At 40.8% G+C, this 23,863-nt stretch overlaps 4 protein-coding genes and 1 long non-coding RNA gene across 9 annotated transcripts in view; 2 read left to right on the top strand and 3 right to left on the bottom strand.

The window, feature by feature from the left end:
- The window catches only part of LOC105671256 (CUE domain-containing protein 2), a 5,388-nt gene extending 3,768 nt beyond the window's left edge, over nt 1–1,620 (bottom strand). Inside the window, exons 1-4 of the mRNA XM_012365235.2 lie at nt 1,485–1,620; nt 832–921; nt 385–724; nt 138–311 (exon numbers count right to left, since the gene is read on the bottom strand). Of these exons, the coding sequence (XP_012220658.1) occupies nt 138–311; nt 385–724; nt 832–920 (603 nt within the window). The 5' untranslated portion in view covers nt 921; nt 1,485–1,620. The remainder of the gene's footprint in view (nt 1–137; nt 312–384; nt 725–831; nt 922–1,484) is intronic.
- Nucleotides 1–9,583, top strand: part of Iswi (Imitation SWI) — a 17,919-nt gene extending 8,336 nt beyond the window's left edge. Inside the window, exons 5-7 of one of the 3 annotated variants that reach the window (XR_010890868.1) lie at nt 73–1,707; nt 3,685–4,749; nt 8,973–9,583. The gene's annotated coding sequence lies outside the window, so the exon portion shown is untranslated. Of the gene's footprint in view, nt 1–72; nt 1,708–3,684; nt 4,750–6,858; nt 7,338–8,972 lie in introns of those variants that run through there. The other 2 variants (XR_010890870.1, XR_010890869.1) reach the window with 2 other exon arrangements.
- Nucleotides 1,945–5,838, bottom strand: LOC105671251 (uncharacterized). The gene is made up of 5 exons (XM_012365225.2): nt 5,703–5,838; nt 4,480–4,968; nt 4,125–4,399; nt 3,703–4,053; nt 1,945–3,607 (listed from the first exon to the last, which is right to left on the bottom strand). The coding sequence occupies exons 1-5, from the start codon at nt 5,812–5,814 to the stop codon at nt 2,975–2,977; spliced, it is 1,860 nt and encodes a 619-aa protein (XP_012220648.1). The 5' UTR covers nt 5,815–5,838; the 3' UTR covers nt 1,945–2,974.
- Nucleotides 7,374–23,863, bottom strand: LOC105671253 (putative fatty acyl-CoA reductase CG5065). Of its 2 annotated transcripts, XM_067357744.1 has the most exons (9): nt 23,660–23,863; nt 19,790–19,950; nt 13,293–13,520; nt 13,116–13,183; nt 12,786–13,024; nt 12,423–12,671; nt 10,982–11,331; nt 10,120–10,716; nt 7,374–9,533 (listed from the first exon to the last, which is right to left on the bottom strand). In XM_067357744.1, exons 5-9 carry the CDS (start codon nt 12,996–12,998, stop codon nt 9,392–9,394), a joined length of 1,551 nt encoding a protein of 516 aa, XP_067213845.1. In that variant the 5' UTR covers nt 12,999–13,024; nt 13,116–13,183; nt 13,293–13,520; nt 19,790–19,950; nt 23,660–23,863; the 3' UTR covers nt 7,374–9,391. The 2 variants fall into 2 exon arrangements, with proteins under 2 accessions (XP_067213845.1, XP_012220654.1); XM_012365231.2 differs by lacking the exon at nt 19,790–19,950.
- On the top strand, nt 12,932–15,502 carry LOC137000606 (uncharacterized). 2 transcript variants are annotated; one of them, XR_010890881.1, is made up of 3 exons: nt 12,932–13,033; nt 14,308–14,429; nt 15,306–15,502. It is a non-coding gene; the product is annotated as an uncharacterized lncRNA (long non-coding RNA). The 2 variants fall into 2 exon arrangements; XR_010890880.1 differs by lacking the exon at nt 12,932–13,033 and adding an exon at nt 13,517–14,052.

Genomic DNA, 23,863 nt, shown 5'->3' with positions numbered 1-23,863 from the left:
AAGCTACTTTTACAGTACTTCTTCCGAGAAAGAACTTTTCTTTGCTAATACTATTTCATTTTTACGTTGCAGGAATAATTGAATGCTATTGTATTAAGAACAAAGTCAGATGAGAAATGAACTGTGAAACTTCTTACCGTTAGGAACGTGAGGTTGCTCACGATACTCTGACCTGCTTCTTGGCGATGTAACGCGAGTTGCGCGGCTTTCCCTATGTCACCCCCAGCTACTGCTAAGCAGTGCCTAGCTTCAGCGGGGCTCGCCGCCGGGAACATTTCTTGCAACAGAGCCACCTGATGCCAGGAGGATTCCTGGAATGACACGAGGAAAAAGAATTGTAGATATCCGAAAGCACTCCAAGTGCCTTGTGCCTGCATCTCTTACTTCCGAAAAGTATTCCCCGCTGGAATCGCTGCCGGCATCGCTCGTTTCCGAGAGATGATGAACCCGCATTCTCTGTGCACCAGCTGGCAGCAGAGCGGTCAAGCTGATTTGGTTCAACGGATCACTGTGCGCCTGGCAATTCTCATTTTCTTTACTTTCCTGCTTCAATTTACTCTCCACGTCCAGTAGCCATTTCGACACAGCTTCTTTCTCGATGGTGGAGAACTCGGGAAGGCAGGCAGATACCATCTCGCACAGTCCATCCACGTCCAAGTCCTCCTCCAATGCACTCTCTTCCACCATACTCACTACATAACTGAGCACAATGTCGTCTATTAAGCTGAAACAAGATCGTCTGGATATGAAAAATCATCAAAAGCATCTCTATTAATTTGTTAATTTTTCCCAAATAAAAATCTAAATAATCCAAAAGTTCTTGGGAGATACCTCAATTGAGCAGTGGGCACCTGCTTCCTAACGAAACTAAATAAGGCCTTCTTCACCAATTCCTCCTTCTCATCCCTCGTACGACTCATCCTGCAACGCGTCGAACCTGGTTAATCCTCGGAAACGCTAGGAAATTCAGCGAGAATCGAGAAGCCCCTCCGAGTCGCCGATGCCGCGCTCAGTGTTTTCATAAGACCGATCGCGCGAGCACGACTATCGTCACGAGACACTCCGAAGACTCAGAAGCACGCGCGTCTCGTCGTAACAGCTCGAGAGACGTTCTCTACGCGTACGTACACACGACGACAACGTTCAGTCATTGATCCTTCGGTATATAGGTTAAGGGAAACAAGAGGGCAGCAGGTCTCTAAGTTCGCGGCCCTTGCGCGAGGTCGTGTGTGACGTCTTCCCGAGACAAAGAAGGGAAAAAGTCTGGAGAAAAGAAGTGAGCGAACACGATCTGGGATGCGGCTAAGAGTCGCGCACCCGGCCCCTGCAGCACCGGACAAATCCGAGGACCGTGAGAGTTGCACTGACCCCCGTGAATCAACAGAACGACGATCATCGGCGACGCGGAGGCCACACAACACCGGTTGTCGACTCCCGCAAGCGGGAGAATCGCACGGCGAAAACGACCTTACGTTCTTACGAACCTGAACACTAAAGGCTGCCTGTCGATCGGGTTTCTTGGGTACGGGCGAGCGACGCTAAACCCTCCCCCCCGGAGATGAGTTTCAGTATACAAACAACGCTCGTCGATTTGACAGCTCAACGAGGAGAGGGGCGCCCGGGTGGCGCCGTCTAACGTGTCATCTGTGAACCGAATTCACCGCTGTTCCTCGTAGCTGAACCACGTACTTTTACGTTATAAAAGAGGTATGTACGAGAGAAAATCATAAATCCTTTTTAAAATGACCTGCATTTCTCAAATCCTGTTAGTATGAAAGAATTTCTCTCAATGCTTTTTTACATCTTGACCTCGTAATCACAATTTAGCAAGAAAGAAAAGTTTTTTTCCTCGAGTCTTGAATCCTTTTTCAACACTCCTGTCTGTCTACGAGATGCTCGAAGATGCTGAGAAGAATGTATAACAATAATGAAACAATTTAGTCGTCAAATTCAAGATTCGACGCTGTATTCTCTTCATTATTTTATTTTACAGCTCGATTATCAAAGACATCACATTCACACTTATCAATGCATTAATAAATAGCGAAAGCTTATGCTTGAACTTAGATTTTAACTCGTGTAAGAGACTCGCAGACAATCGTATTTCGTGAAGAGGCGTAAAGCTACATCGTCGACACGCGATGGATCTTTTCGTACATTTCACAATTGTTGGTTGTAATAATTGTTTATTTGCGAGACGTATCTTCACACATTACAATTTACACCTATAATCCAATCACGTATGGTTTTACAACGAGATTTACCGTCCGGCGACTCGTTCGTGATACATGTTTAATATATAAATAATTATCACTTAATGCATAATCTGCAATAAAACGGTACGACGCGCTCGATTTTTTTTTTCTAAACGAAATAAGTTACAGCACAACTCTAAATCTAAAATTCGAAATTTTTGTATAACGTAAGATTCTTCACATCCACTCACATGACAACTGAATACGCACTTCGAAATATAACACCAAACAGTATCATTAACTCTTAAATGCTTCGTGTTTAGACGTCGGAGACGGTCTCGTCTAGAGAAGAAGTTAAAATATATAAAACATATTTAAATAAATATATATATATGCTGTAACATAAAAATATATACTGGACTAGCGGAAATATCCTTTACGTATTGTGCCTTCCTGCGAAAGTTTCTTTCTTTAAATGCTGAAACATTGATCTTTCATTAAAAATTTGATCGGGGCGACGGGACTAAATAAAAGAGCAAGCCTTCCCAAGTATTCTTAATAGATAGATTCCAAAAATAACAATCTCTTATGTTTCGACAATTAAATGTTTTTCTCGGTATGTTATATTCTAGTACACCCGTTTTCTCTTTTTGTCGCCACAAGAACGCGCCTCTTTGCTCGAGAGAAATGAAAATCGCGGATATCCTTACACTAGTTTCCATCGAAAACTTTATAACGTGAGCCAATTCGTTACGTAAAGATATTCTTACATCTTATTACTATGTCGCCTTCTTCTCCTTCGAGGACTGTATTTCGCTTTGCGCGGCTCCCGACTCGTCGTCTTCCCCGACGTCGACGGAAGTGTAGTCGGGAGATTCTTTCTTAGTGCTATCTTTATTACAACTTGATTCCGGTTCCTCGACGATCTCCTGTTGCTGCTCTAAAAAGTCGGTAGGTACAAATTCCATTTGGTCTTCGTTATCATTTAAATCCGGCGGGGCTGGCAGTTCGCAAAAATGTAGTCTCTCGTCGGCGTCGTTGACTTCCTCGCCGCCCGGGTCGTCCTCCTCGTGTAGATTCATCAGCTTCTCGAAATCCGAGGTAGGCGTAACGTCTTCGTTATTCTCCGAGAATATTTCCGTCGGGCTAAGAGGTATATCTAGGGGTTCCATCTTCACAGTTGCGCACGGCGACGTTGGTGTGGCGGGTCGTTGTAGACGTATCTTGGTGAAGGGCCTCGGTTCTATGGGTTCGGACTGCTGTCGCTTTTGGGCGCGTTTAGGACTAGAAGGTGTCGACATTCTCGCGGATGATGCATTGTTCTCTTTGGATTCCAGAAGACTTCTAGGAACTACTAGTTGAGATGCTAATGACTTGGACTGAGGTATAAGCAGTGGCGTCGGCCTCGCGTTCTGTCGGCAAAGTGTCAATTTGGAGAGCTTGTTTTTGAAAATATTCAACATTTTTAATAAGAAATCTTGCTTTGCAGGGGTCGCAGGGGGCTTACCTGGGACGAGGGACTTGGACCCGCCAGTCCCTTCACTTGCAACGCCTCGGCGGCGTTCAGCAGTTGCGGCAGTTTGTCATGGGCGACATTGACTTCTCCGCGGTACATGAATTTCACCAACGCCTCCACTTCCCAGAATTTGAGATCCTTCATTAGGATGATGGGATGCTGACACGGATTCTCCCGTAACAGATCCGCCAAGTAGTCGCTGCAGGAAGACAGGATCATCTTGTGACACTTGAGCGATCGTCCCTCGCATGCCAGAGTCACATCGACGAACTGTTCCGTGTCCAGCAACGACGGGAAGCTATTTTGCATATTACTATGGTAACTGTTCCACCTCAGGCAAACCTGAAAGGATAAAAGTATACACTGCATTTCTTTTTCTTCAGAGGAACAAAATTTGCGCGCAATTTACGTACTTCTGTAGGTTGCTGTTGCGCTACATTGCGCGGTACTCCCTGATTAGCTTGTCGCGGCGGCATTTTGATAGTTGTAGGCGCAACTTGCTTCACCTTCAACGGAATGGTCTTTAACACGAGAGTTTTTGGCTGTCGTGGTTGCTGCTGTTGTTGCTGCTGCTGTTGTTGAGACAAGGGCGCCGATGCAATGTTACGAATGTGCGGCCTCACTAAGGACTGCGTGGCTATTCTTATAGTTTTTGCACTTGCGTTATTTTGAGATGTCGACTGTAAAACTAACGGAAAAAAAAACAAGTGTTATAAATAATCTTAGAAATGCCGAAGGAATTAGTAAATTCGCAGTCGGGATTTTTACCGTGATATCGTCTGCCGACCAGCCGGCCGCCGTGATGCACTCGGAGATGCCGATGCAAGTTTGTCGTGCCGCATTGGCGCGGGTTTGCACCACCCCTGACAACGACCGCGCCGCAAATACGGCACTGAGCGCGAAGCGGATCGTTAACGCACAGGTCGAAGTGCGCCCAGACCGCGCTCGGGTTTGCCATGGCGCGCAGGCTGCGCGCGTGCGAGCGCACCCGGTGCGTGACATTAGAGTGCCGGCCGGACGACGATGATGAAGCCGACGGTAAGGACGATGGCAGCAGCGATGGCAGCGGCGGCGACGACGACGCCGTGCCCGACTCGTCGAGATAGCAATCTTCCTCGTCTTCCGGCTCCTGCTTCATCGCGAGGTTTTCTCTCCTAATGCCGTCCGTGGAGGTCGTCGCCGTCGTCACGATTTTACCTCGCCTTTCCCCGCGACGCGAGCCGATGATCGGTATAGCTGGATGCGTGTCTCGCCTTTCTGCGGAAAGAGAATGTCGCTCTAAAATGCGTGATCCAAAATCACATTTCATTAATCGCTGTATTCATTATTGATTTGTTTTTAGCAATTAAGCGGATTGCTGAATATTTCTTGTATACTTTTTGCGCTTTCGCAGCTGGAAAACGTCGCATTTTTATCAGCCGTTACGTGATTACTACTTTGCAACCTATACTTTATCGCTTGAACAGCGATTATTGTCGCCGCGCTTTTTATAGGAACGCGCTTTTCTGCTTCGCGTAGCGCTAAGCGAGCCATTATATATTATTTTCATCGCTAATGAAATTTCTTTAAAAATTGCATGTGCCCGAAAATTGAAGCGATATTGCTCTGCTACTTTTAGAAGCGTGAATATATGTAAAGAACTCTCCTCTCCGGGAGGAGGCATAATATCTGTAAATCTGCAATATTTATCTAAATTCGTCAAACATAAAATAAAGAATCATATTCTTTTCAACGACGAAACGCCAAGACAGTGACTTGAGAATTAAAATAGCAAATTACATAAAAATAAGAAAATTTTAAATTGTAAAAAAATAAACTGTACAAGGTTCGCGTGCTACATCACTGGTTTACTCGATCGCACGCGCAATCTCTCTCGCTCGCTCTCTCTCCGCAACGCAATCTATCTCTTTCTTATTCCCGTGTTTGCGTGGTGGACGATTTGGCAGGTGCGCCGGATACGATTTCTCATTCGCACGTTGCTCATGAATTACGTTGGCAATTTCTGCCCCGTGCGGACCCTCGCCTCGTTCCTCGTCCTTGCCCTTCACCCGTTCGCCGATTCCCTCTCTCCGCGCGCGCCTCTCCGCGCACCGGTTCCTCCATCCCTGCGTCACCCACGGTGTTTTGCCGTTCGCAACAAGAGGATGCAACGACGGCCGCCTTCGAAGCTATAAAACGGCGGTGGTGACGGACGCGCGCGACACACTGAGCGACGCCAGCTGCGGAAGCGGTTCTATCCGATTCACAGACACGCGAATTGTCGCGATTCCTGTGAGAAGCGCGACGCGTTTTACCGACCTTTCGAAATCGCGGACGGAAGCGATCCTCGATATCGGGTTACACGGCGCACTACTTGCCGCCAATCGATTTCCTCTCTTTCTTTCTCTGTCTCTCTCTCTCTCTCTCTCGCTCTTACTCCCGTCGCAGGAAAAACGGCGTCACGTCGCGCGGCGCGTGTCTCTTACCTCTCGAATATCTCCCGTTTACTCGCCGAGATAATCGTGACGCACGACGCACGATCGGTTCGGTTTCCCGCGATTCCACGGCGACGGCGGATGGGAAGCTCGCGATATCGTTCCGATACGTATCTCTTCTCGCGGACGCGCCTCTACCCTCTCCCTCTTCTCACGGCGTGTTTCTCTCTCGTACGTTATATCTGGGTGACAATCACAAGACCGAGGATCGTCGCCGAGAGGCCACCCTTCTCCTATCTCTCTCTCTTAATTCTCCAGAATGACGGAATCGCGAGTCGCTAAGCCGAGATCGTTAATGAACGCCGTCGTTTCATTGAACGACAAGATCTGGGTGGTGGCCCGTGCGCCGGGCTGTACGCGCGTTACGCGATGGGACCGGGACGATTTTCTCCGAAGCCGAACCCGGGAGTGACTAAAATCGAAATCGGTGAACGAACGAAGGGGCGCGTCAGGGCGCGCATGTGCGACGGCGTCGCCGGTCGTCGACGCATCTATTATCCGTCGTCCGTGCGACGGCCGACGGCCGTCGTTGCGTCGCATCGCGTCGCGTCGCTATCGCGCGCGTGCGTCCAGCTGTTTTCTCCTTCCCCTTTTGCGCTCGTTGTGTCCGAGAACCATGAGATTACTAACCGACCTGACGATATCGACTCGGCGACCACCGTCGCCGCGGACACGCGCCAATTCCGATCGATCGAGGGTGCCTTCCAACGGAACACGAGTCGACTTCTGGGGCGGTTTTTCCACTCTCCGATCTTATATATTCAAAATTCTTTTAACATGCCGCATAAATTCGCAGCCGCGAATCAAAGAGCAGAGATTTTCTTTCATTCGGCAATTATAAATGTGCGTAGCAATGCTGAGAATAATCTTCGGAAGAGACCGAATTTATAAAAAAAACCGTCTCAAAAGTCGACCCGTGTTCAGACACAAGTTGCTGCAAATCAACGTGTTATGCGATTTATTTTTGGAATAAAAAGAGACTCCTCCACAACGCATCGCTCATGGTCTTCAATAAATAGTGGCGCAAATAAATTCTATCGATTTTACCAGCCCTTTTTACGTCGACTTCGATGCGCATTGACAAAACATGATGGCTCGAAACAAGAATCCGTCTGTGTGCCAATATCGATAAAACTTCGTCTGGAAATGTAGGTAGGACATCACAGGAGGAAAGTAGTGAGACGATCGTTTGTAATTATTCATCATTTTTAATGTAATCTGTATAATAGCATAGTATAATATTAATTAAATTAATTATATATTAAATATTGTTTTTTTTTTTGTATGCACTGCGAACCGAGCAACAATACAGACGAGACTAGCAGATGGTGACCTTCGTAGCACTACCCCTCTTTTTTTTATTCTTAGCGCAAAATTAGAATTATTTGTCGTTTCCTTATGCTGTTAGTTAACGCAACTATTTCTGTGTTTACATTTACGCTTATCTATTTCGAATGTTATCTCTCATTCCCAAAGCCTGACAATATTTCGTTACGATTTTACGTAAAGGGGAAGACCGCTCCGATTTGAACAATAAATTATTTTCACGCGAAAAAATATGAAAAAGTCGAATAAATAATATAGAATTGTACGAAGCGTAATGCGTCATCATCATCTCAAAGGCACAGGCAACGATAACGAATGGAACATTAGCTGAAAAGTGCAATTATCAAGCATGAGCGTGTACTCGCTTGTTAGTGATTTACCAGCAGAGATATAATAAAAGCGCGCTTTCGAAATATATAATGTACAACTTTTAAGATATGTTGGGATAAAACGCGCGTGAAACTGACATGAGTGAATTAAAATATATTTCGATCAATTACAATAGATTTATATGTTTATATATATTTGTATAGGAAATTTTTGTAATAATTCTAATTTGGATTTTGATTTTTGCATTCTTATCTCCGATCGATCGGATAAGATAGCGTAATAAGTTGCCAATGCCTTCAAAATTCATCGCACATCGATTCTGTGACGATAATACATGTAAGATACATAGAGATATTTTATTAAGACTAATGTAGCGCAGCTTCTTTTCAAAACGAGTTTGCACGTGTTGAGCTCTCGTTGTTCCGGACAAGACACGTTTATCGCTCAGATTTTGGCGTATCAGTGGCAGTTCTCGAGAAAAACGCCATGTTCTTGTGTGTCACACTTGTTCTAGTGAACGTCTCCTATCACGGTTTCTACATGATCGAGTTTCTTGCACGCGTTGTTTCTAAATCGAATTTTTTCACCTCTGTACGCACAATCTGACGAATATTCGTGCGGTTTTATAGCAAAATATCTATCTAGGTATCTTACATCACAGAGTAAAAGGAAAAAGAATGTCAGATACCGACAATATAAGGGCACGACGGATTCTCGATGCATCATATCGCGAGAATAGTAGCTGCTTAGGCAAGTGTTTTTGCCATGCTGACTAATGAACGATGATGACCGAGCTTGCTTCAACAACGATCAGTATGCAAAGTATCGATGTACAATGATTGCTTTTCAGCAAAAAATTCAAGTCGACTTCCGAAATGGTTTTCATAGTCCGATCTTGTATTTGAAATGATCTTCAATAACTTTATCGATTCTAAAGCGGTATGTATATTTATAATTATCAGATTTAAAAAACTGCTAATTGCACGATTAAGAATTGATTCAGCACCTTAATAAATTTTAATAAGATCTGCGCAAACCGTCCCAGAATTCCATTTGTGTTGACTTGTGTTCTTTGTCGGAAAGCACCTTGATGCCTAACGAAATAATCGTGGCGTTTACTTTTTATTCTAGCATAATGGAACACGCAACAAAATGACGACCACATCACCATAGAACTCTGACTCGACGGCGATCGTTATCACGGCGGTCAACACGGTTCACACACGGGACAACAAGGGATAACATCAATAATGCAATAATAGTCATCATTGTAATATATGCAAAGTTTAGAGCGTACCTTTGCGGGATTCTTGTCCAATACCGAATCGACAACCAACACTCTTTTCAGACATTTGTAAACGGCGCTATTACTCGTCAACAATTAGCAACATCGAAAAGGCCAATCGATGGGTGTTAAAGTAGCGCTTTATCGTCGAGGAGGCTGAGCAACGAGGTCGCAGAACAAATCGCACCTTTAAATAACGCTCCGTGGATAGCGGCCGCTTCGTGTTACGCTGATCGCGATCATCGACCGGGCCTGTTCTGAGCCGTCAAACAATCAAGCGGCATATACGAAGTACGGTAGACAACAGCGAGAAAAAGGCTCCTCGCATTGCGGGATTGCGTAACAGCAGGACTCGTAATATTATTATCAGCATTCCGAATTGCACGGCCTTGTGAAGCCAATATAATCTGTAAAAACAAGGAAATAAAACTAAATTAGATTCTGAAAAATAATATAATTTTTTTTTCTAAAAGATGTAGACTGATGAATAGATATTTTAAAATTATATAAGGATAGAAGCACACACACAGAAAGAGCTATTTCTATTATAAAAACATTTATAAATTAGCATGAAACGATATTTTAATTTATCAGCGTGCGTTCTCACATGTATTTTATTTATTCGACACTGAAGATAGCCTGATGACAGATCTATTTATATGAATGTTTTTATAACAGAATACAAAAGTTCATTCGCACTAAACTCTCGCGGTTGGCTCTGCTCCTATCCTTATATAATTTTATTATTCGTCGAGCTTTATCATTTTTAATTTTAACTTATATTTTAAGTTTCTACAAAGCAAATGCATTTATAGCAAAGTAATTTAAAGGTAAGTTAACACAATCGTTTAAAATAATTGTTTGCAATTGAAAAACCTTTTTCTAACATTTATTCAAATTTCAGGTACACACTGTAAGAGAGAGAAAGAGAATTCTACAAACACATTGCGCCACAATCGAAGCATTGCTGAAATAAGAAGGGATGCGTCTTACTTTGTAATGTGTGAACGAGCAGCTGGCAGTGTATCCGGACTCTCCTTCAAGATGAACTGTCGTATTCCCAGAATGTAATGCTCCAAGTATGACGGCCAGTCGATTTGCCTAACATCGAACATAAATGTTTCCCGATCCTCCGGACTGAGTTGCTCACCCAGTCGTCGTACGTTGTCGTCTCTGAAATTCCACTGTTTCGTGCTGAAATATTCCAAGCACTTGCTAGCTTTGGAGAGTTTGGCCTGCACGCGGACCATTATAGGCCGCGAGCCCTTGAGCCGAGCGATGATGTCCAGAATATACGCGGGTAGCGTATGCTGCAACATCACGCACAAATTGTTCAGCATGACGGAGCTGTGTATATTCCCGTCCGGATACCAGAGCGTGTCGTTCGCCGGATGTACCCGAGAGTATTTGAATGACAACTCGACGAACTGCTTCCAGGTGATGGGATTCTGCTGGCCGGTGCAACAGTTGTAAATCGAAATGGTGTCGGTGCGCTGCGTGGCGGTCTTCCATGCCGCGCAAATCATTAGATTGATAACTATGTCGACGGGAACCAAGTCCGCCACCTTATTCTCGTGACACAACATAGTCCTGCATGCAAAGATTGCGGCAACTTTTAGACGCCGATTTATACACGCAGAGAGATTATGACTAAAAATATGCAATAACCGGACCGGATTTCTTTTTAATTCTACTTCGATCATTGCGACAACTCTATACGGATATTTAGTAGATACCAAAAATTTTTAGATTTGTAATTGAATTAATTTTAAAATTGACATTTTAATAATCGAATTCACATATTTCGAAATTCTAAACACGCGCGGGGGGTGTTATAATTATAACATTATCGTACCTGAAGAAGCCTTTCCCGGCGGCGGCAATAATTCCGGTAGGCCCGTTGCAATTATCTAGCCAACCGGCCACCGGTTCTCTGTACGATGACAATACGATTGATGGCCTGACAATCGCCACCGGTAAAGCGCCTCTCTCTCGCTGGAGCATTCGTTCGGCCAATGCTTTGGTAAACGTGTATGTATTTGGTCGACCGGCGATAAAACTTGGCGTTAATTCCTCGACCATCTTGTCGTCCATCCATTTTGTCAAAGCGATCACCTGCTCGGGTTCCTTGCTTACTGGATAGATCTCCTCGGCCACGTCGTTCCGATCACAATTGCAGTACGCAGTAGAGACGTGGATGAGTGCCTGCGATCGAAAACTTGCATTTACTAAAATTGCAAAAAGTACGAATTGCTGTTGCAAATGTCCGAGTTTCATCTCCGTGTGTCCATCCAATATGTGCTTTTAACAACAATTATGTGTAAAGATGCGTGTAGACACGAGATGAGAAATTACAATTTTGTTCTTATTTAACGAATACACATTTCAAAATAAAGTTTACTTTTTAGTGTATTTATAATTCATAAATATAATTCTTTAAGTTGAATAGAAAAAGGAGAAAATATTTTATATAAATATATTACGTTCAATTGTGTGTACAAAACTGACTGACGGAATTTATCAAATTAATATCATTTCCTGATGATCAACGACGTGCAACGCTGTCAATGTTAAGTTCAATAGATTTTATTCACTACATAAAATAAAAAAAAATAAAAAATAAAAAAAAATTTAAAGACCAAGATTTACAAAGTTAGACGCAAATTTTTCAGCTTTATTTTAACATATGTATACATTAAATACACTAAATTAAGAATAAAATGGTTATTTGCCTTGTTTTTGAAGTACGTTTTTGAAGTTGCGTCGTGTATTACGTGTTAATCGTTTTTCATTCGCACTAATCTGTGATTTATTTATAAAAGTTAATAGTGTGTAAAAAAAAAAAAAAAATAGGATTGTCGAACAGACACTTGGTGAGTAGCGGTATCGCGCGATGTAATAAAAAAAAGTGCAAAGTACAAACACATTCGGATACATAAGTCGGCTTTATTTACCTTTTGAAATTTGTAGACACGAATCGAAATGTATTTTCTCTATTAAGCAGAAAGTTGAACAGACTTAGCTGTTGAATAATTAAACGAAGCGAAGTTCGAAAGAATTTACGCCTGGACGGCGTGTTTTTCAACGGAGTAGGGTTGTAACCTTTCGTGGAAAAAAGACGCTGTAATCTTTCGTAAGTAGAGTATATACGTAAAAAATCATACGGACAACGCATGTCTGTAATTAGTGAATTTCGATTTGCAGCGATCTCGGCAAACCACCGATCTACCGCTCGGCACGGCGATTAAGTAATAAGCTCGATTGAAGCGCGGAAGAGCGAAATGTTTCTTCCTTACCTCTACGTTGCGCATACGGTGGCACAATTGAATCAATCTCTTGGTGCCCAACATATTTATGGTGACCGACAGCTTCAGGGCTTCGTCGAATTTTACCGTCGCTGCCGAATGGAACACGACCGACACGGATCGTATTAACATATCTTGGTCGGCCGCCGAGATGCCCAGTTCCGGTTCCGTGATGTCGCCAGCCACCGGTATGATCTTGGAGAGCTCGGCAGGAGAATCTCGCCGCAACTTCTCGAACAGCTGTCAAAAGTGATAGAATTTCACTTTCCTTTTTCGAAAGTTTCGCAATTTCTTTACAATATTTAATTTCTAGTGCAATTTTTAAGCGATGCAAAGAGAAGGAGAGATCATTACCGGCGCGTTCAACAGTTCCTGCAACCTTTGTTGCACATCCTGGCTCTTTTTAGGTCTCATCAAGAGGTAGATATTCTTGATATCCGGACACGATCTCAGCAGCTTCTCAACGAGCACTTTACCCATGAAACCCGTGCCTCCGGTTATAAAAATCGATCTGTCTTTGTAGAAATCCCTCACGGATGTGTACTCACCACCAGCCATCGTGGCCATATCAACGATCTATTTATGGACACGTCCTACAAAAGGTATTAATTACTAGATGTTATTATTAGATGTTACATCGTGTTTTCTCTGTCTGCTTATTGATCATTCAGGCGAGTATCTTACCTATATTATTTTGCCAAGTTCCTCGATAAATTTCAGGATCGGAATCTTTTGCGTTTCTGTTTCCGTTCCTGCATTGCATACCCAAAATTATGAAATATACCGACGCATGTACGACGCGTATCTTAAATACCAACAAATTTTTAATCTACGCTCGTTAAGCAAACATTGCATCATTACCTGTTCTACTTGTCCTGCGCCCAGTTTTCTTTCGTTGGTTACTCCAATATCCGGCTTCAACGGGAGATAGCGGAGTGGTGGATTTTTTCAAAGGCGAGAATACGGCATCTGCGAACGGCACGATATTCTCTTTTGACATGTGTTTACGTCGTATTGTGATCTTTCGTGCGGCTTGCGTCCAACATCCGTCGCTCCGTCATTCATTTCGCGTCCTTTATAGACTTATCTCTGCAAGACAAATACACGAAAGATTTCATTAAAATTTCGTCAATCGACACATTTGCTGCCGCGCTAGATTTGCAAGATTTCCATCCGACTGGACTGCGTCTTCCATTGTTTGCACAATGCGCAAAGAGAATCGGTTAAACATCAAAATCCGACGCTGTTTATATGATAAATCACGAAAGAAAGTAACTTGAATTATACGAACGTAAATTTTTGTCTGTCTGGATACAGTCGGCTGTACAAGCGGTTGTAACAGGAGAGAGAACAGATAGGAGATCGATATCGTTCGTCACGAAAGGGCGTAAGCGCGCCTTGCCGACCGATTTACGGGAGCGGTGCGGTCTAGCGTATCGTAAGGGAGTTACGAGGGTATTCGGCTTTGTTGGTCGAAGTACAGGAACGGAAGGAGGCTCACGTGGACGGGATCGCGGATCGACTTTGAGAGAAGCTCCGACGGGACGACGTGTATTTGTCGCTCGTGACGAAAGATTCATTGCTACGATATTCATTATCTCGTCCCGCGCGTAATGTTGAGGTAACGCGATCTTATCTTATGGTGTAGCGTTGCTAAGCGTATCGGTTGATATCGTATCCAACCGTGTTGTCTCTCCTTTCCGCGTGACACGCATAACATGTCAAGAGAGAAAGAGAGAAGGGTGTAAAATTCGTTTTGGGATTTTCGCGAAAACTGCAGAAACAGTCGCCGCATTAACGATCACGGTGGAACAATTCCGAAGGATTATAATGGAAAAAAAAATGATGCACTTTTAATCCTTGATTTTCTTCGCAGTCGACGTCGTTGCTACGTGCGGATAATTACCGGCGATTTGCTAGCGTGTTACCGGTGTGCGGGTTCACAATGCGACATTTACGTAACCGTAGGAGTTCAAATGCTGTTGTAACACCGTAAAGGTAACCGTGATTTCAAGAAAGAGATCTAAAAAAAAGTTTCACTAACAAAACTGATTTTATTAATGAATCCATACATTTACATGACTAATGCACGTGCAAAACTACACATTATCCTCGATTGAATTATTCATTAAGTGAATTAAAATGAATAAATTTTTTTTAAATTTAATTTCTTAATTTCAGTGTTTATTTTGTGTTTTTATTGCTTATAAAAAGAGTAATATTTAACGAACAGTGTGATTCGAACTATTTAAAATATAATCCATATTATTTATAAATTTATAATTTTTTTTTACTTTTTCTTTAAAGAAGAAGAGTGTTTCGTAACGTATTATTTTTTACATTTATGATGCACTTTGTTTATCAACTTTATATTCCTGTTATCTAGAACTACTTTTTTGTGGATCTTTCAATATAGAGTTTTGTTTGTAATAAAAATATTCAAAGGTCGTCCAGCTTTATTGCTTGGAACTATTTTTTATCTGTGAATTCTTTAATTTAGTCTCGAAGGACTCTAAATTACGAACGATTGAAATAGAAAGATTTTTCAGAATTTGAGTTTAAAAATGCAAAATCGAGTTGCAAAATCTTATTCACTGTTTAATTTCAAATACACCTTCTTTGACAACTCTATGACTTGAGCTTATGCTCAAGTCATCTTATGATAGAAAAATATTTGAATATGAAGAAATATGACTAAGTACTTGTTAAATGATGATATCACGTAACATTTTTACAACCGTACAGAAATCGATTTCGAATTATTCATAGTCAAAAAATTCACAAGTGAAAGGTAGCTCGCTAAATTTAAAACATCTCACATATGAAAAAAGTGTACTATTACCAAGTAAATTTTTTGTATTAATTTGATTTCAGACTGTCAATTTGACGAGAAAGTGAAATCCCGACGTTTCTCTCTGTAACGGCATTTTATGCCATCACCAGTCCGGAATTCAATTCCGAAAGATGAATTACGTACATTGACATCGTTATGCTATTATTAAAACGATCTGTATTATTAAACAAGATTCTTATGTAACCAAAGCTAATAAAAAAAATCTTTTTTGCTGTGTCGTGTGGACATAATTGCTTATGTTAAGAAAAAAATCATCCGTCGCGTGAACTGCCTTGACTAATAACACTCCGATATGTGGTCCTATCAATTTTATTAGCTGCAACGATAAGTGCACTAATCATAAAATTTTAGAGCAATATCCGGTTAATTAGTGCAATTTCAGTTTCACGCTAAAAATTGTACATATTTCACTTTTTCTTATCTTTTCTTCGATTGCACATTCGCCATTTCAATTTTAAATTTCGACAGCGCGTTGCGCAAAAGAATACAAAGAACACCAAGAAATTAAGGATAAACGCGTATGCAAATTGAGAGTGATATGTAAATAATAAAAAAACAACAAGAACAACTGTATATGTAATAAATCTACAGTTATAAATATTCAGCAAAATGCATTCCTTGCAAATTAAAATCTTGCTTTAGGAATATAAATTGCATAAGAGCGAACAATTAATTTTAGTTTACGATCTATGATTTGACATTTTCGTTTCTGCAGAATTATTTTTTAAAAAGACATGTCTTAGATGACTCTGAAAGTGAGTTATAGACAGTTCAAAGCAGACATAAACGCAAAAATCTATTCGATTTACTTTCAAAATATTCAAATATGTTTATAGTAAAGTTTCGACGCTTAGATGCTGTAGACCCGAAGAGTGTTTTCGCAAGTTAAATTATGATATTACGCTTGGTAGAATTTATACCGGGGATTGCCCAACTAATAAGTTTCGATATCTTATCTTTTCATGGATTGAACATTCGTTATTACAATTTTCAATAAATTTCGACAGCGCGTTGAGCAAAAGAGAGTAGAGACAAACAAGAGATTGAAGACAAACTGCGTGCAAATTGAGAGTAATATATTAATAATTAAAAAAAAAAACAGCGTGAGCAACAAGTGCATAAACAATCATTTCTGCACATTCCCGAATCTCTTATGAAATATTTAAACGCACGTTGTGACGATTATTCGGAGAGCATTTTAATTCCATCCCCTCGGTACGTCTGAGATGATGTACTCGCGTAGGATGGAAGCGAACGAGCGACGGAATTCTAGGTCACTGTCCTAACGCCAAAGCGAAGCGACCGGGAGAGAAAGAGATCGGTGGACTGTCCGTTACATTAAAACCCGTTATGCGTATACACGCGCGCAAGTACGACGAGCGCAAGTACGACGAGCGCAAGTACGACGAGCGCAAGTGCGATCACGACCACGGTCACGATTACAGCCGCGACCGCGAAATCAATCGACCGTCTGTCTCGCCCCTCATTTCCCTTTTTTTCGGCCATCACTCTCTTTCTCTCTCTCTTGTCCTTCCCCTGACAGCCCTGATAGCTCTGATAGCGACGAATTATCGTCGATCGCGTTACGCACAATTTCTCGGACCCCGATTATGAAATTTACGAACGTTTGCGAAACGCCAAAGCGGGACGACGCGTAAACGAGACTTTCTAACATCGAGACATGATATTATCATTGACAGTTACAATGCGGCGAGAAACTATGGCTTCCGCGGACGTCGGAGAAAATGCATTATAGATTCCTCGCCAGCGTCTCGTGCGTGTCGATTGAAGAGACGAAAAATTGTCCCGGCATACTAACGAAGCGTTCAAAAAGTTATCGCGTTGACATTTACTTCACTCGCTTACCTTACGCTCGTCTTGATCACGGATTTACTACCGTTATCAATTCTAGAGAACATTTGCATTGCAACTTTAGCAAGTTGTGCAATTTCGCATAATATATTAATTGGCCTTCTATAAAATAGAGTTAAATTCTCCGCGACTTAAATTTATATATTGATAAAATTATAAAAATCCAAAATAACAAAAATTAATAATAATATTAAGGCGAGGCTAATAGATTAACAAATAATCTTGAGAGAAAAGGGCGTTATTTGTTTGCTAAACGCTTCGACACTTGTGATACCGTTTATTATTGTGAATTTTACTTGTAAGGACATTGAGGTAGGCCTAATATAGGCAGAAATCAAGTTTTTAATTAAAATAAATAAAAATAATTTAACTGTGCCATAAGAAACCTGTCATTACCTGTTTAAATATTAGTCATCAATTATTATTCGATTTATCGTGATTAATCGTAGGGTGGAATTTTACAAATATCGAATCCATTAATCAGTTACGATTTTCTACACGAATTAATCGCACTAATTAATCAGTTACATTTTCCTTCACGCACAAAAAGATGATATCAGAGATGTAAAAAGAGAAAAAGACAAAGGCTAAAGACTAAAATTAGACGTCGACTGTGCTCATTTATAAACTGAAAAATTGAAACGGGAAAACTAACAGGAAAACTTATTTTGATTACTGAGAAGCCGAAGAGCGATATATTGCTACTCATAGTCGAACGATTAAACACGGAGTTGCATTCCTTATTGCGTGTGCTATTTTTCACGAGACGCATCCGTACCGCGCGATAGTGCAACGTGGTTGCACGCGACAGCTCGTATTTAATAACGGCCAATAGCACGCCTTGTATCCGGTTGTGCATCGCGAGAAGTGTGTTAGGAGGACATTGACTTCCCAAACACATTCCACGCGCCCAAGCGTGGCCGAAGACGCGGTCGTAGGAAGAGACGGTCTGCCTTTATCTATTCGACGATGACAATCTCACAATTACGTGATCAAACGAAACGAATGCAAATAGTTTCGTTTTTTTGTTTTCTGCATCAACAAAATAAAATTTTTCAATCGTCTCTCATAACATAGTCAATTAAGTGCATATTAGACCCGATAATCTGTATTAATTAATAAATATTAATCATAAATTCTTTTTATACGCATAATTTCACGACATTGTATACATTTCATATTGTATATTTCTATTCAAATAACTATGACGCAAATGCAAATAATTTGTGTAAAATTATTTCAATTTAATTACTTAAAATATTTTTTTGTTTAAAACAAAATTATAATATCAAGGCTCTTGCGATAAATATAACATAAAGAAATAAAGAGCAAATGAGCCAATGTTGGTTGTCCGTACATATATTTTGAAATTTAAGCTTGTAATCACAAACGTTTCTGCCGGCTATATAAAGCCTTCATCAGTGTATAAATTATTAATATAAAAGTGTCTTACGCATCATTAAAACTATAAACATAAAAAAAGTTTACTTTCCGCATCATAGTACGTTCGTCGTAAAAGGTATTTGCAATGTAAATTATACTTGCTAAGAAAATTCAATATTATGTATATTTTTTATAAATATAGCTCATTCATCGCTGCAAATGATATTAAGCAAATATTAATATTTTTTTTTCATTAACACCAATTACTATTAATATATCAAACTTGCTATCAAGACAGAGGAATGTATTATGCGATCATCTAAATTAGTTTTCGTAAAATTAGAAATTATACATACATACGCACGGATGAAAATAATTTCTAATTCAATCGCGTTTCGTGTTATTCAACCATAATCTTTGGTGCATAAATAAAGAAATTAATTTTAGAAAAGAATTATGCGTAACTTAACACTTTGAGGACTCTGCTGACAAATTTGTGCTGCTGTGTAATCTACGCTTGCGGATCGGAGACAAATTTATATTTTAATAAAAACGTCACAAAAACGGGATACATTAATTTGCGATGAATTTCAAACGAATCGTTTCTTCAAATTTTACACACGAGAATAAATGATAGGATAAATAGCTTAACAAGTTATTAATTGTATCATTACGGTATTTTCAGTTTTGACTTTCAAAATGAATAGCAGTTTATAACAAACGTACGACAAAGTAGCAAATGTACTGTTTCTTCACTACGTGCGACATAAATGGTTAGAACGACAAATTACACCGTAAGAGATCAGAGTTAATTTCAAGCTGCGAGGCACATGATATCGTGACGATCTTTCAACGCCGACATGTACACGACACGTGTATACATGTACACACTCGACAAGGCATGCAGGATGCATGCCGAAAATTATCAAATTTCCTTTCCGCGGAATATCAATTACTCGATTAATCGATATATCAAGCGATGCGAAAGAGGGAATCGCCAATGCATCCGTGGCACCGATGATAGGCGGCCAAATGTGCACAGAGTTCCGATATGTCTTATCTACTCGGGCCGATCTTATCTAAACTTCTCACTCGTGCGACACGCGCTACGAAATCGAAATCGAGTAACCAAAATTCGAGATGCATTCCGAATTTTCCTCGCGCCACGCGTGACCAAGTATCGTCACGCTTGTTACCGTTTATCGTGCGAGAAAGAGTAAGAAGGAGAAAAGAGATAATTTTCGCTTACCCGATGACCGCATCGCCGTTCCTTCGAGATTTGCCGAAAAAGCGATATCAATATCGGAGGAAAGACCGCTGTCTCCTTCTTTCGCTGTTTGGGCGTGAGTCGAAATGATAGATCGGCTTTCCTCACCGCGAGCCGGTTAACGAAACATGCACTGAGCACATCTGAAACTCAAGTTCCTTATACCTTGCTGCACCTGATAGAAACCTCCCACCACGCGCCCCGGCATGCCTCGCCGCCTCACTTCCTCGCCTCCTCATCTCCTGCCGCGTGTCACCCAACCCTACCCCTACACACACGTGGCAGGTAGATATTCATTTCCTATCTTAACATTTTAATTAAAAAACGAAAAAAAGTGTCCCGAAAAAAAACAAACGAAAAAAACAAAGGACCGTGACCACGGAATAAATAATTTGATTCGCTATCACTGTTCGAACCATGCCGCGATTCAGCTGACAATAACTTTCGAATTTGCATATTACTCCGACGCTTCGAAAGATTGCATTCGCACTATTGTCATTTCGTGTGGATTTTTAATTGTTTAATTAAATATCTCGTAAGCTACGATATTTACGAGAAATTATTTTCCTTTTACAATCCGGTATTTTGGCATTTACATATTATATTTACGTCAAAAGTAAACGTAATTTGGCAGGAAGATGTAGAGACAAAGAGGCTTTGCAATCTTTTTTATTTTTTTAAGACGCAGATAAGATGTGTATAAAACTTTAGATATTTTAAACGTTCCATCTTTTACACGGATTTAAAATGTATTCATTTTTTGATTATCAGTAATGTAGTATAGTAATTTATTCTTTTTTATGCATCATTATCATAACCGAGTCGGAATTTCAACAATCCGACACTAATTATACCCTGCAAGTTATTCTCCTTGAAACTTGAACATTTTTTAAAATTAAATAAAGTGAAAAATGTCAAAAGTTTATTTACTATACCATATTTAATCGCAAAAAAGAAAGATCGAGGAAAAACACCGCTTCGAAATAGCCGTTAATTATTAATTAACTTCGGCTCGCACTTTGCATGTTCGCTGTTATTCACTGACACTGCGTAAACTGCAAATATATGATGAATATTCATTGTGACGAATGTCACGAAAAAGTATTGTGTTCTTTCGCCCGTGAATACATTATACCGAGAATATTAAAGCATCAAATCAGACAATCGCATTGAATTATAATGCCAAAAGCGTGAAATCATATCTTTGTCTTAAATTATACAAGGTATCGATAAAAACAAATTTTAGAAGTATATAGCACTTAATAAAAGTTTTAATAAATTATCAATTCGTTACTTTTTGTTTATATTTATATTTCAAAAAATTGATTTTTTTGTGGGCCATTAAATGGTAAAAAAATTAATAAAATATAACAAAAAATTCCTTTTGACCTGCATCAATATATTTCATAAAATTTTAGTTTACAGCGGAAATAAATAGTCAATGATGCCATTTGCCAATTCATAAATTGTAATATATGCCTTCGATTAAATAGTCATCAAATATTCATCGAATATAAATAATGACGTAAAAAATTTAATTTGACATAAGATTCAAAAAAATCTAGCAGTGTGAAATATATAAAAAACAAACTTTATAAATAGATTGAAATAATTACATGTTATTATTTTAATTAAGCATCGCGCACTTATGGTTTATCCCTAGTAAATTGTAGGCTTATGGTGCAGTCTTTCGTGCTGAATTTCAGGCCAGCCAATAAATCATTAGAAATGCACCACGTAGAACGCGGCATTTCTAATAATTTTCTAGCTCGCATGCAATTTATTACGCAAAAACGTACAATACACTGTAAGCTTTATCTAAAACATCGTGAACAGGCGTCTATAAAATACGCAATTCTATTTCAAGAACATTTATTTACGTAAAGAAAATTAGCACAAGAGACATTAAATAATCATTAATTATTTTTATGTTCTTATCATTCGCGTTTTTTCACACGAAGGAAGTTGAAGTTATTTGTTTTGACGAAATTTACGACTGAAGTTTAGATTGCAAAACATCATGGGAACGTATACGTATACACTGACGTAATCTCCAGAATATTTTATGTTAATTTTATTATTTGGTTTGATATTGTCAAAATATTCAATAATGGCATTTAAGTGGAACAAGACGTATACTATTGACGTTGAAAAAAAAGATGAAAAAACAAGTTGAATACTTTCCGTTTGATTGTTTGCTCATTGAATTTTTAAAGTTTGAAAACTTGAAAAGTTAAGAGCTTGAAGACTTTGACAAAATATTATATACTGACGAACTAGTCTTAGATTCTTAGATCAGTGTATAGAAGAAAAACTAACACGACGTAGTTAATGATAAACATGATTACGCAAAATACACGGACTATCGTAGGAATAGAATTCTACATATCGAAATAGGCTAGAATATCCATTTTCTATGTAATATCGTCTTCGCACCCAAGTGCCAATTACATTAGCACCGAGATTATGTTCAATATCATCACATAAACTCAAGAAGCTTTATCTCCTTTGAGAAAAATCCTTTGAGACGCCTCGTATCGAATCCATTGACGTATACGACGTTAAGGCAAACAGGAAAAGTTCTTACCATAAATTTGGGGGAAAAAATGCATTAATATAAATACAAAACAAATGGTAATTTAGATTAAATATCAAAATATCGACTGGTCAAGGATGGCATAGAAACGACGCGCTAATGTATCGATCAGGTTTTTCCATGAACCTGCCGGCGCGCGAGATAAAAAAGACTCTACTCTTTAGCCGCAAAATCGTGCGGACGATCGAGCGCGATAAACCACCGGGGTTGCAGCTCGGGAAAATAAATAAGCCGTACAGTGTGTGTGTCGCGCTTCTGTGAACTTTTATTATCCTTCACGCTCGCGGCACATCAGGATCGCGTAAAAACTATAGTGGCTTTTTTCAGCCAAGAGAGACTATTGTCCAAGATATTAATGCTGAATTAATCTTTCTAATATTTCTTAATATAGCGACGAGACATCTCGTAAGGATCGAAGTGATGTGCTTCGTACGGTGTCCAGTCACGTTGCACTCGAAATAAAATGACAAGATAGAGGGAGAATTCTGTGCATAAGTAATTAACTTGAGATAAAAGTGTGAAATTTAAAAAATGACGGCAAGTAATGATGACGAGCAATTTCATAGATTCGTATTTATTACACGAGTGAACATTGAGGGAGACGTATCGGATAATTGATGACGACTCGTGTGAAAGAACGATCGGCAAAACGTGGAAAATGACATCGTGGGCGAGGCGAATCCGCGATGCGGTACCGGGCGCGCGCGACGAGGAGGCTGCTCCGCCCGGCTCAGGCGCGGTCGGCGGCACAGATTTATCATTTCGCTCTCTCATTTCCGCGCATATAACGAATCAGGCGGATAAATGATCGGAAGCTCGTTAGCTTAGCCGCGCCGCAACGTATCTCGTACGAGTGAGAGGGAGGGAAAGAAACAGACTGACGTCTCTCGCACAGCTTCGTCGGTCGATCTTTAAAGCGGACCACCCCGCTGTACTAAACGCACTGTCGGTCGCCTGCACAGGCTGCTTGGCCAGGCCGACTGGCTCGATTGGAAAAGGGTTGCGATCGAAGCGTTCGCCACGGGTCCGCAAATGCGAGAACCGGCGAGGAAAGAACAGCCGCGGCAGTTTTGCCTCGTAACGCGGAAACGACCTCGAGGAAGATGCCGAGGAAGCGACAGACAGGTAAATCAAGCGGATAGGTAGGCGCGGCCAGCGGCGCGGCCAGCGGCGCGGCGAACGGCTGCTTGTCGGCGGCCGAGCGTGCGGCTTTCCGCATCTCGTCGTTCCGCATGGCAAATCCGTGTCGTACTCACTTGTGCTGCGTGCATGGGCTTCCCGCCGTCTCGTGGTATCCGCGCCGTACACACCCGTATGCTGGCAGTATCCCTTTAACACAGAATCGCCGTTTTTCCGCGTTCTCGCCGCTGTTCAGCTAGCGCCCCTCGCACGCCAACCGAGTCCGCCATCTTCACTGAACTGCCAAACTGCATGAAACTGCCCTCTCGCAGGCCCTCTTG

This window comes from Linepithema humile, chromosome 6 (assembly GCF_040581485.1).
Source record: "Linepithema humile isolate Giens D197 chromosome 6, Lhum_UNIL_v1.0, whole genome shotgun sequence".
Classification (NCBI taxonomy): Eukaryota; Metazoa; Arthropoda; class Insecta; order Hymenoptera; family Formicidae; genus Linepithema; species Linepithema humile.
Note: the sequence above shows the minus strand (reverse complement) of the source record. Positions and strands in the feature narration are given on the sequence as shown.

Excerpts from the sequence above, each read along its gene's own strand:
- LOC105671251 (XM_012365225.2), bottom strand. The coding sequence starts at position 5,814 with ATGGAGGAACCGGTGCGCGGAGAGGCGCGCGCGGAGAGAGGGAATCGG. Across the intron at positions 4,969-5,702 it reads ACGGGGCAGAAATTGCCAAC|AAAGGCGAGACACGCATCCA; the intron begins GTAATTCATGAG and ends CTCTTTCCGCAG. Across the intron at positions 4,400-4,479 it reads GGTCGGCAGACGATATCACG|TTTTACAGTCGACATCTCAA; the intron begins GTAAAAATCCCG and ends TTTTTCCGTTAG.
- LOC105671253 (XM_067357744.1), bottom strand. The coding sequence starts at position 12,998 with ATGGCCACGATGGCTGGTGGTGAGTACACATCCGTGAGGGATTTCTAC. Across the intron at positions 11,332-12,422 it reads ACCGTATGCGCAACGTAGAG|GCACTCATCCACGTCTCTAC; the intron begins GTAAGGAAGAAA and ends TTTCGATCGCAG. Across the intron at positions 10,717-10,981 it reads GCCGGGAAAGGCTTCTTCAG|GACTATGTTGTGTCACGAGA; the intron begins GTACGATAATGT and ends CTTTGCATGCAG.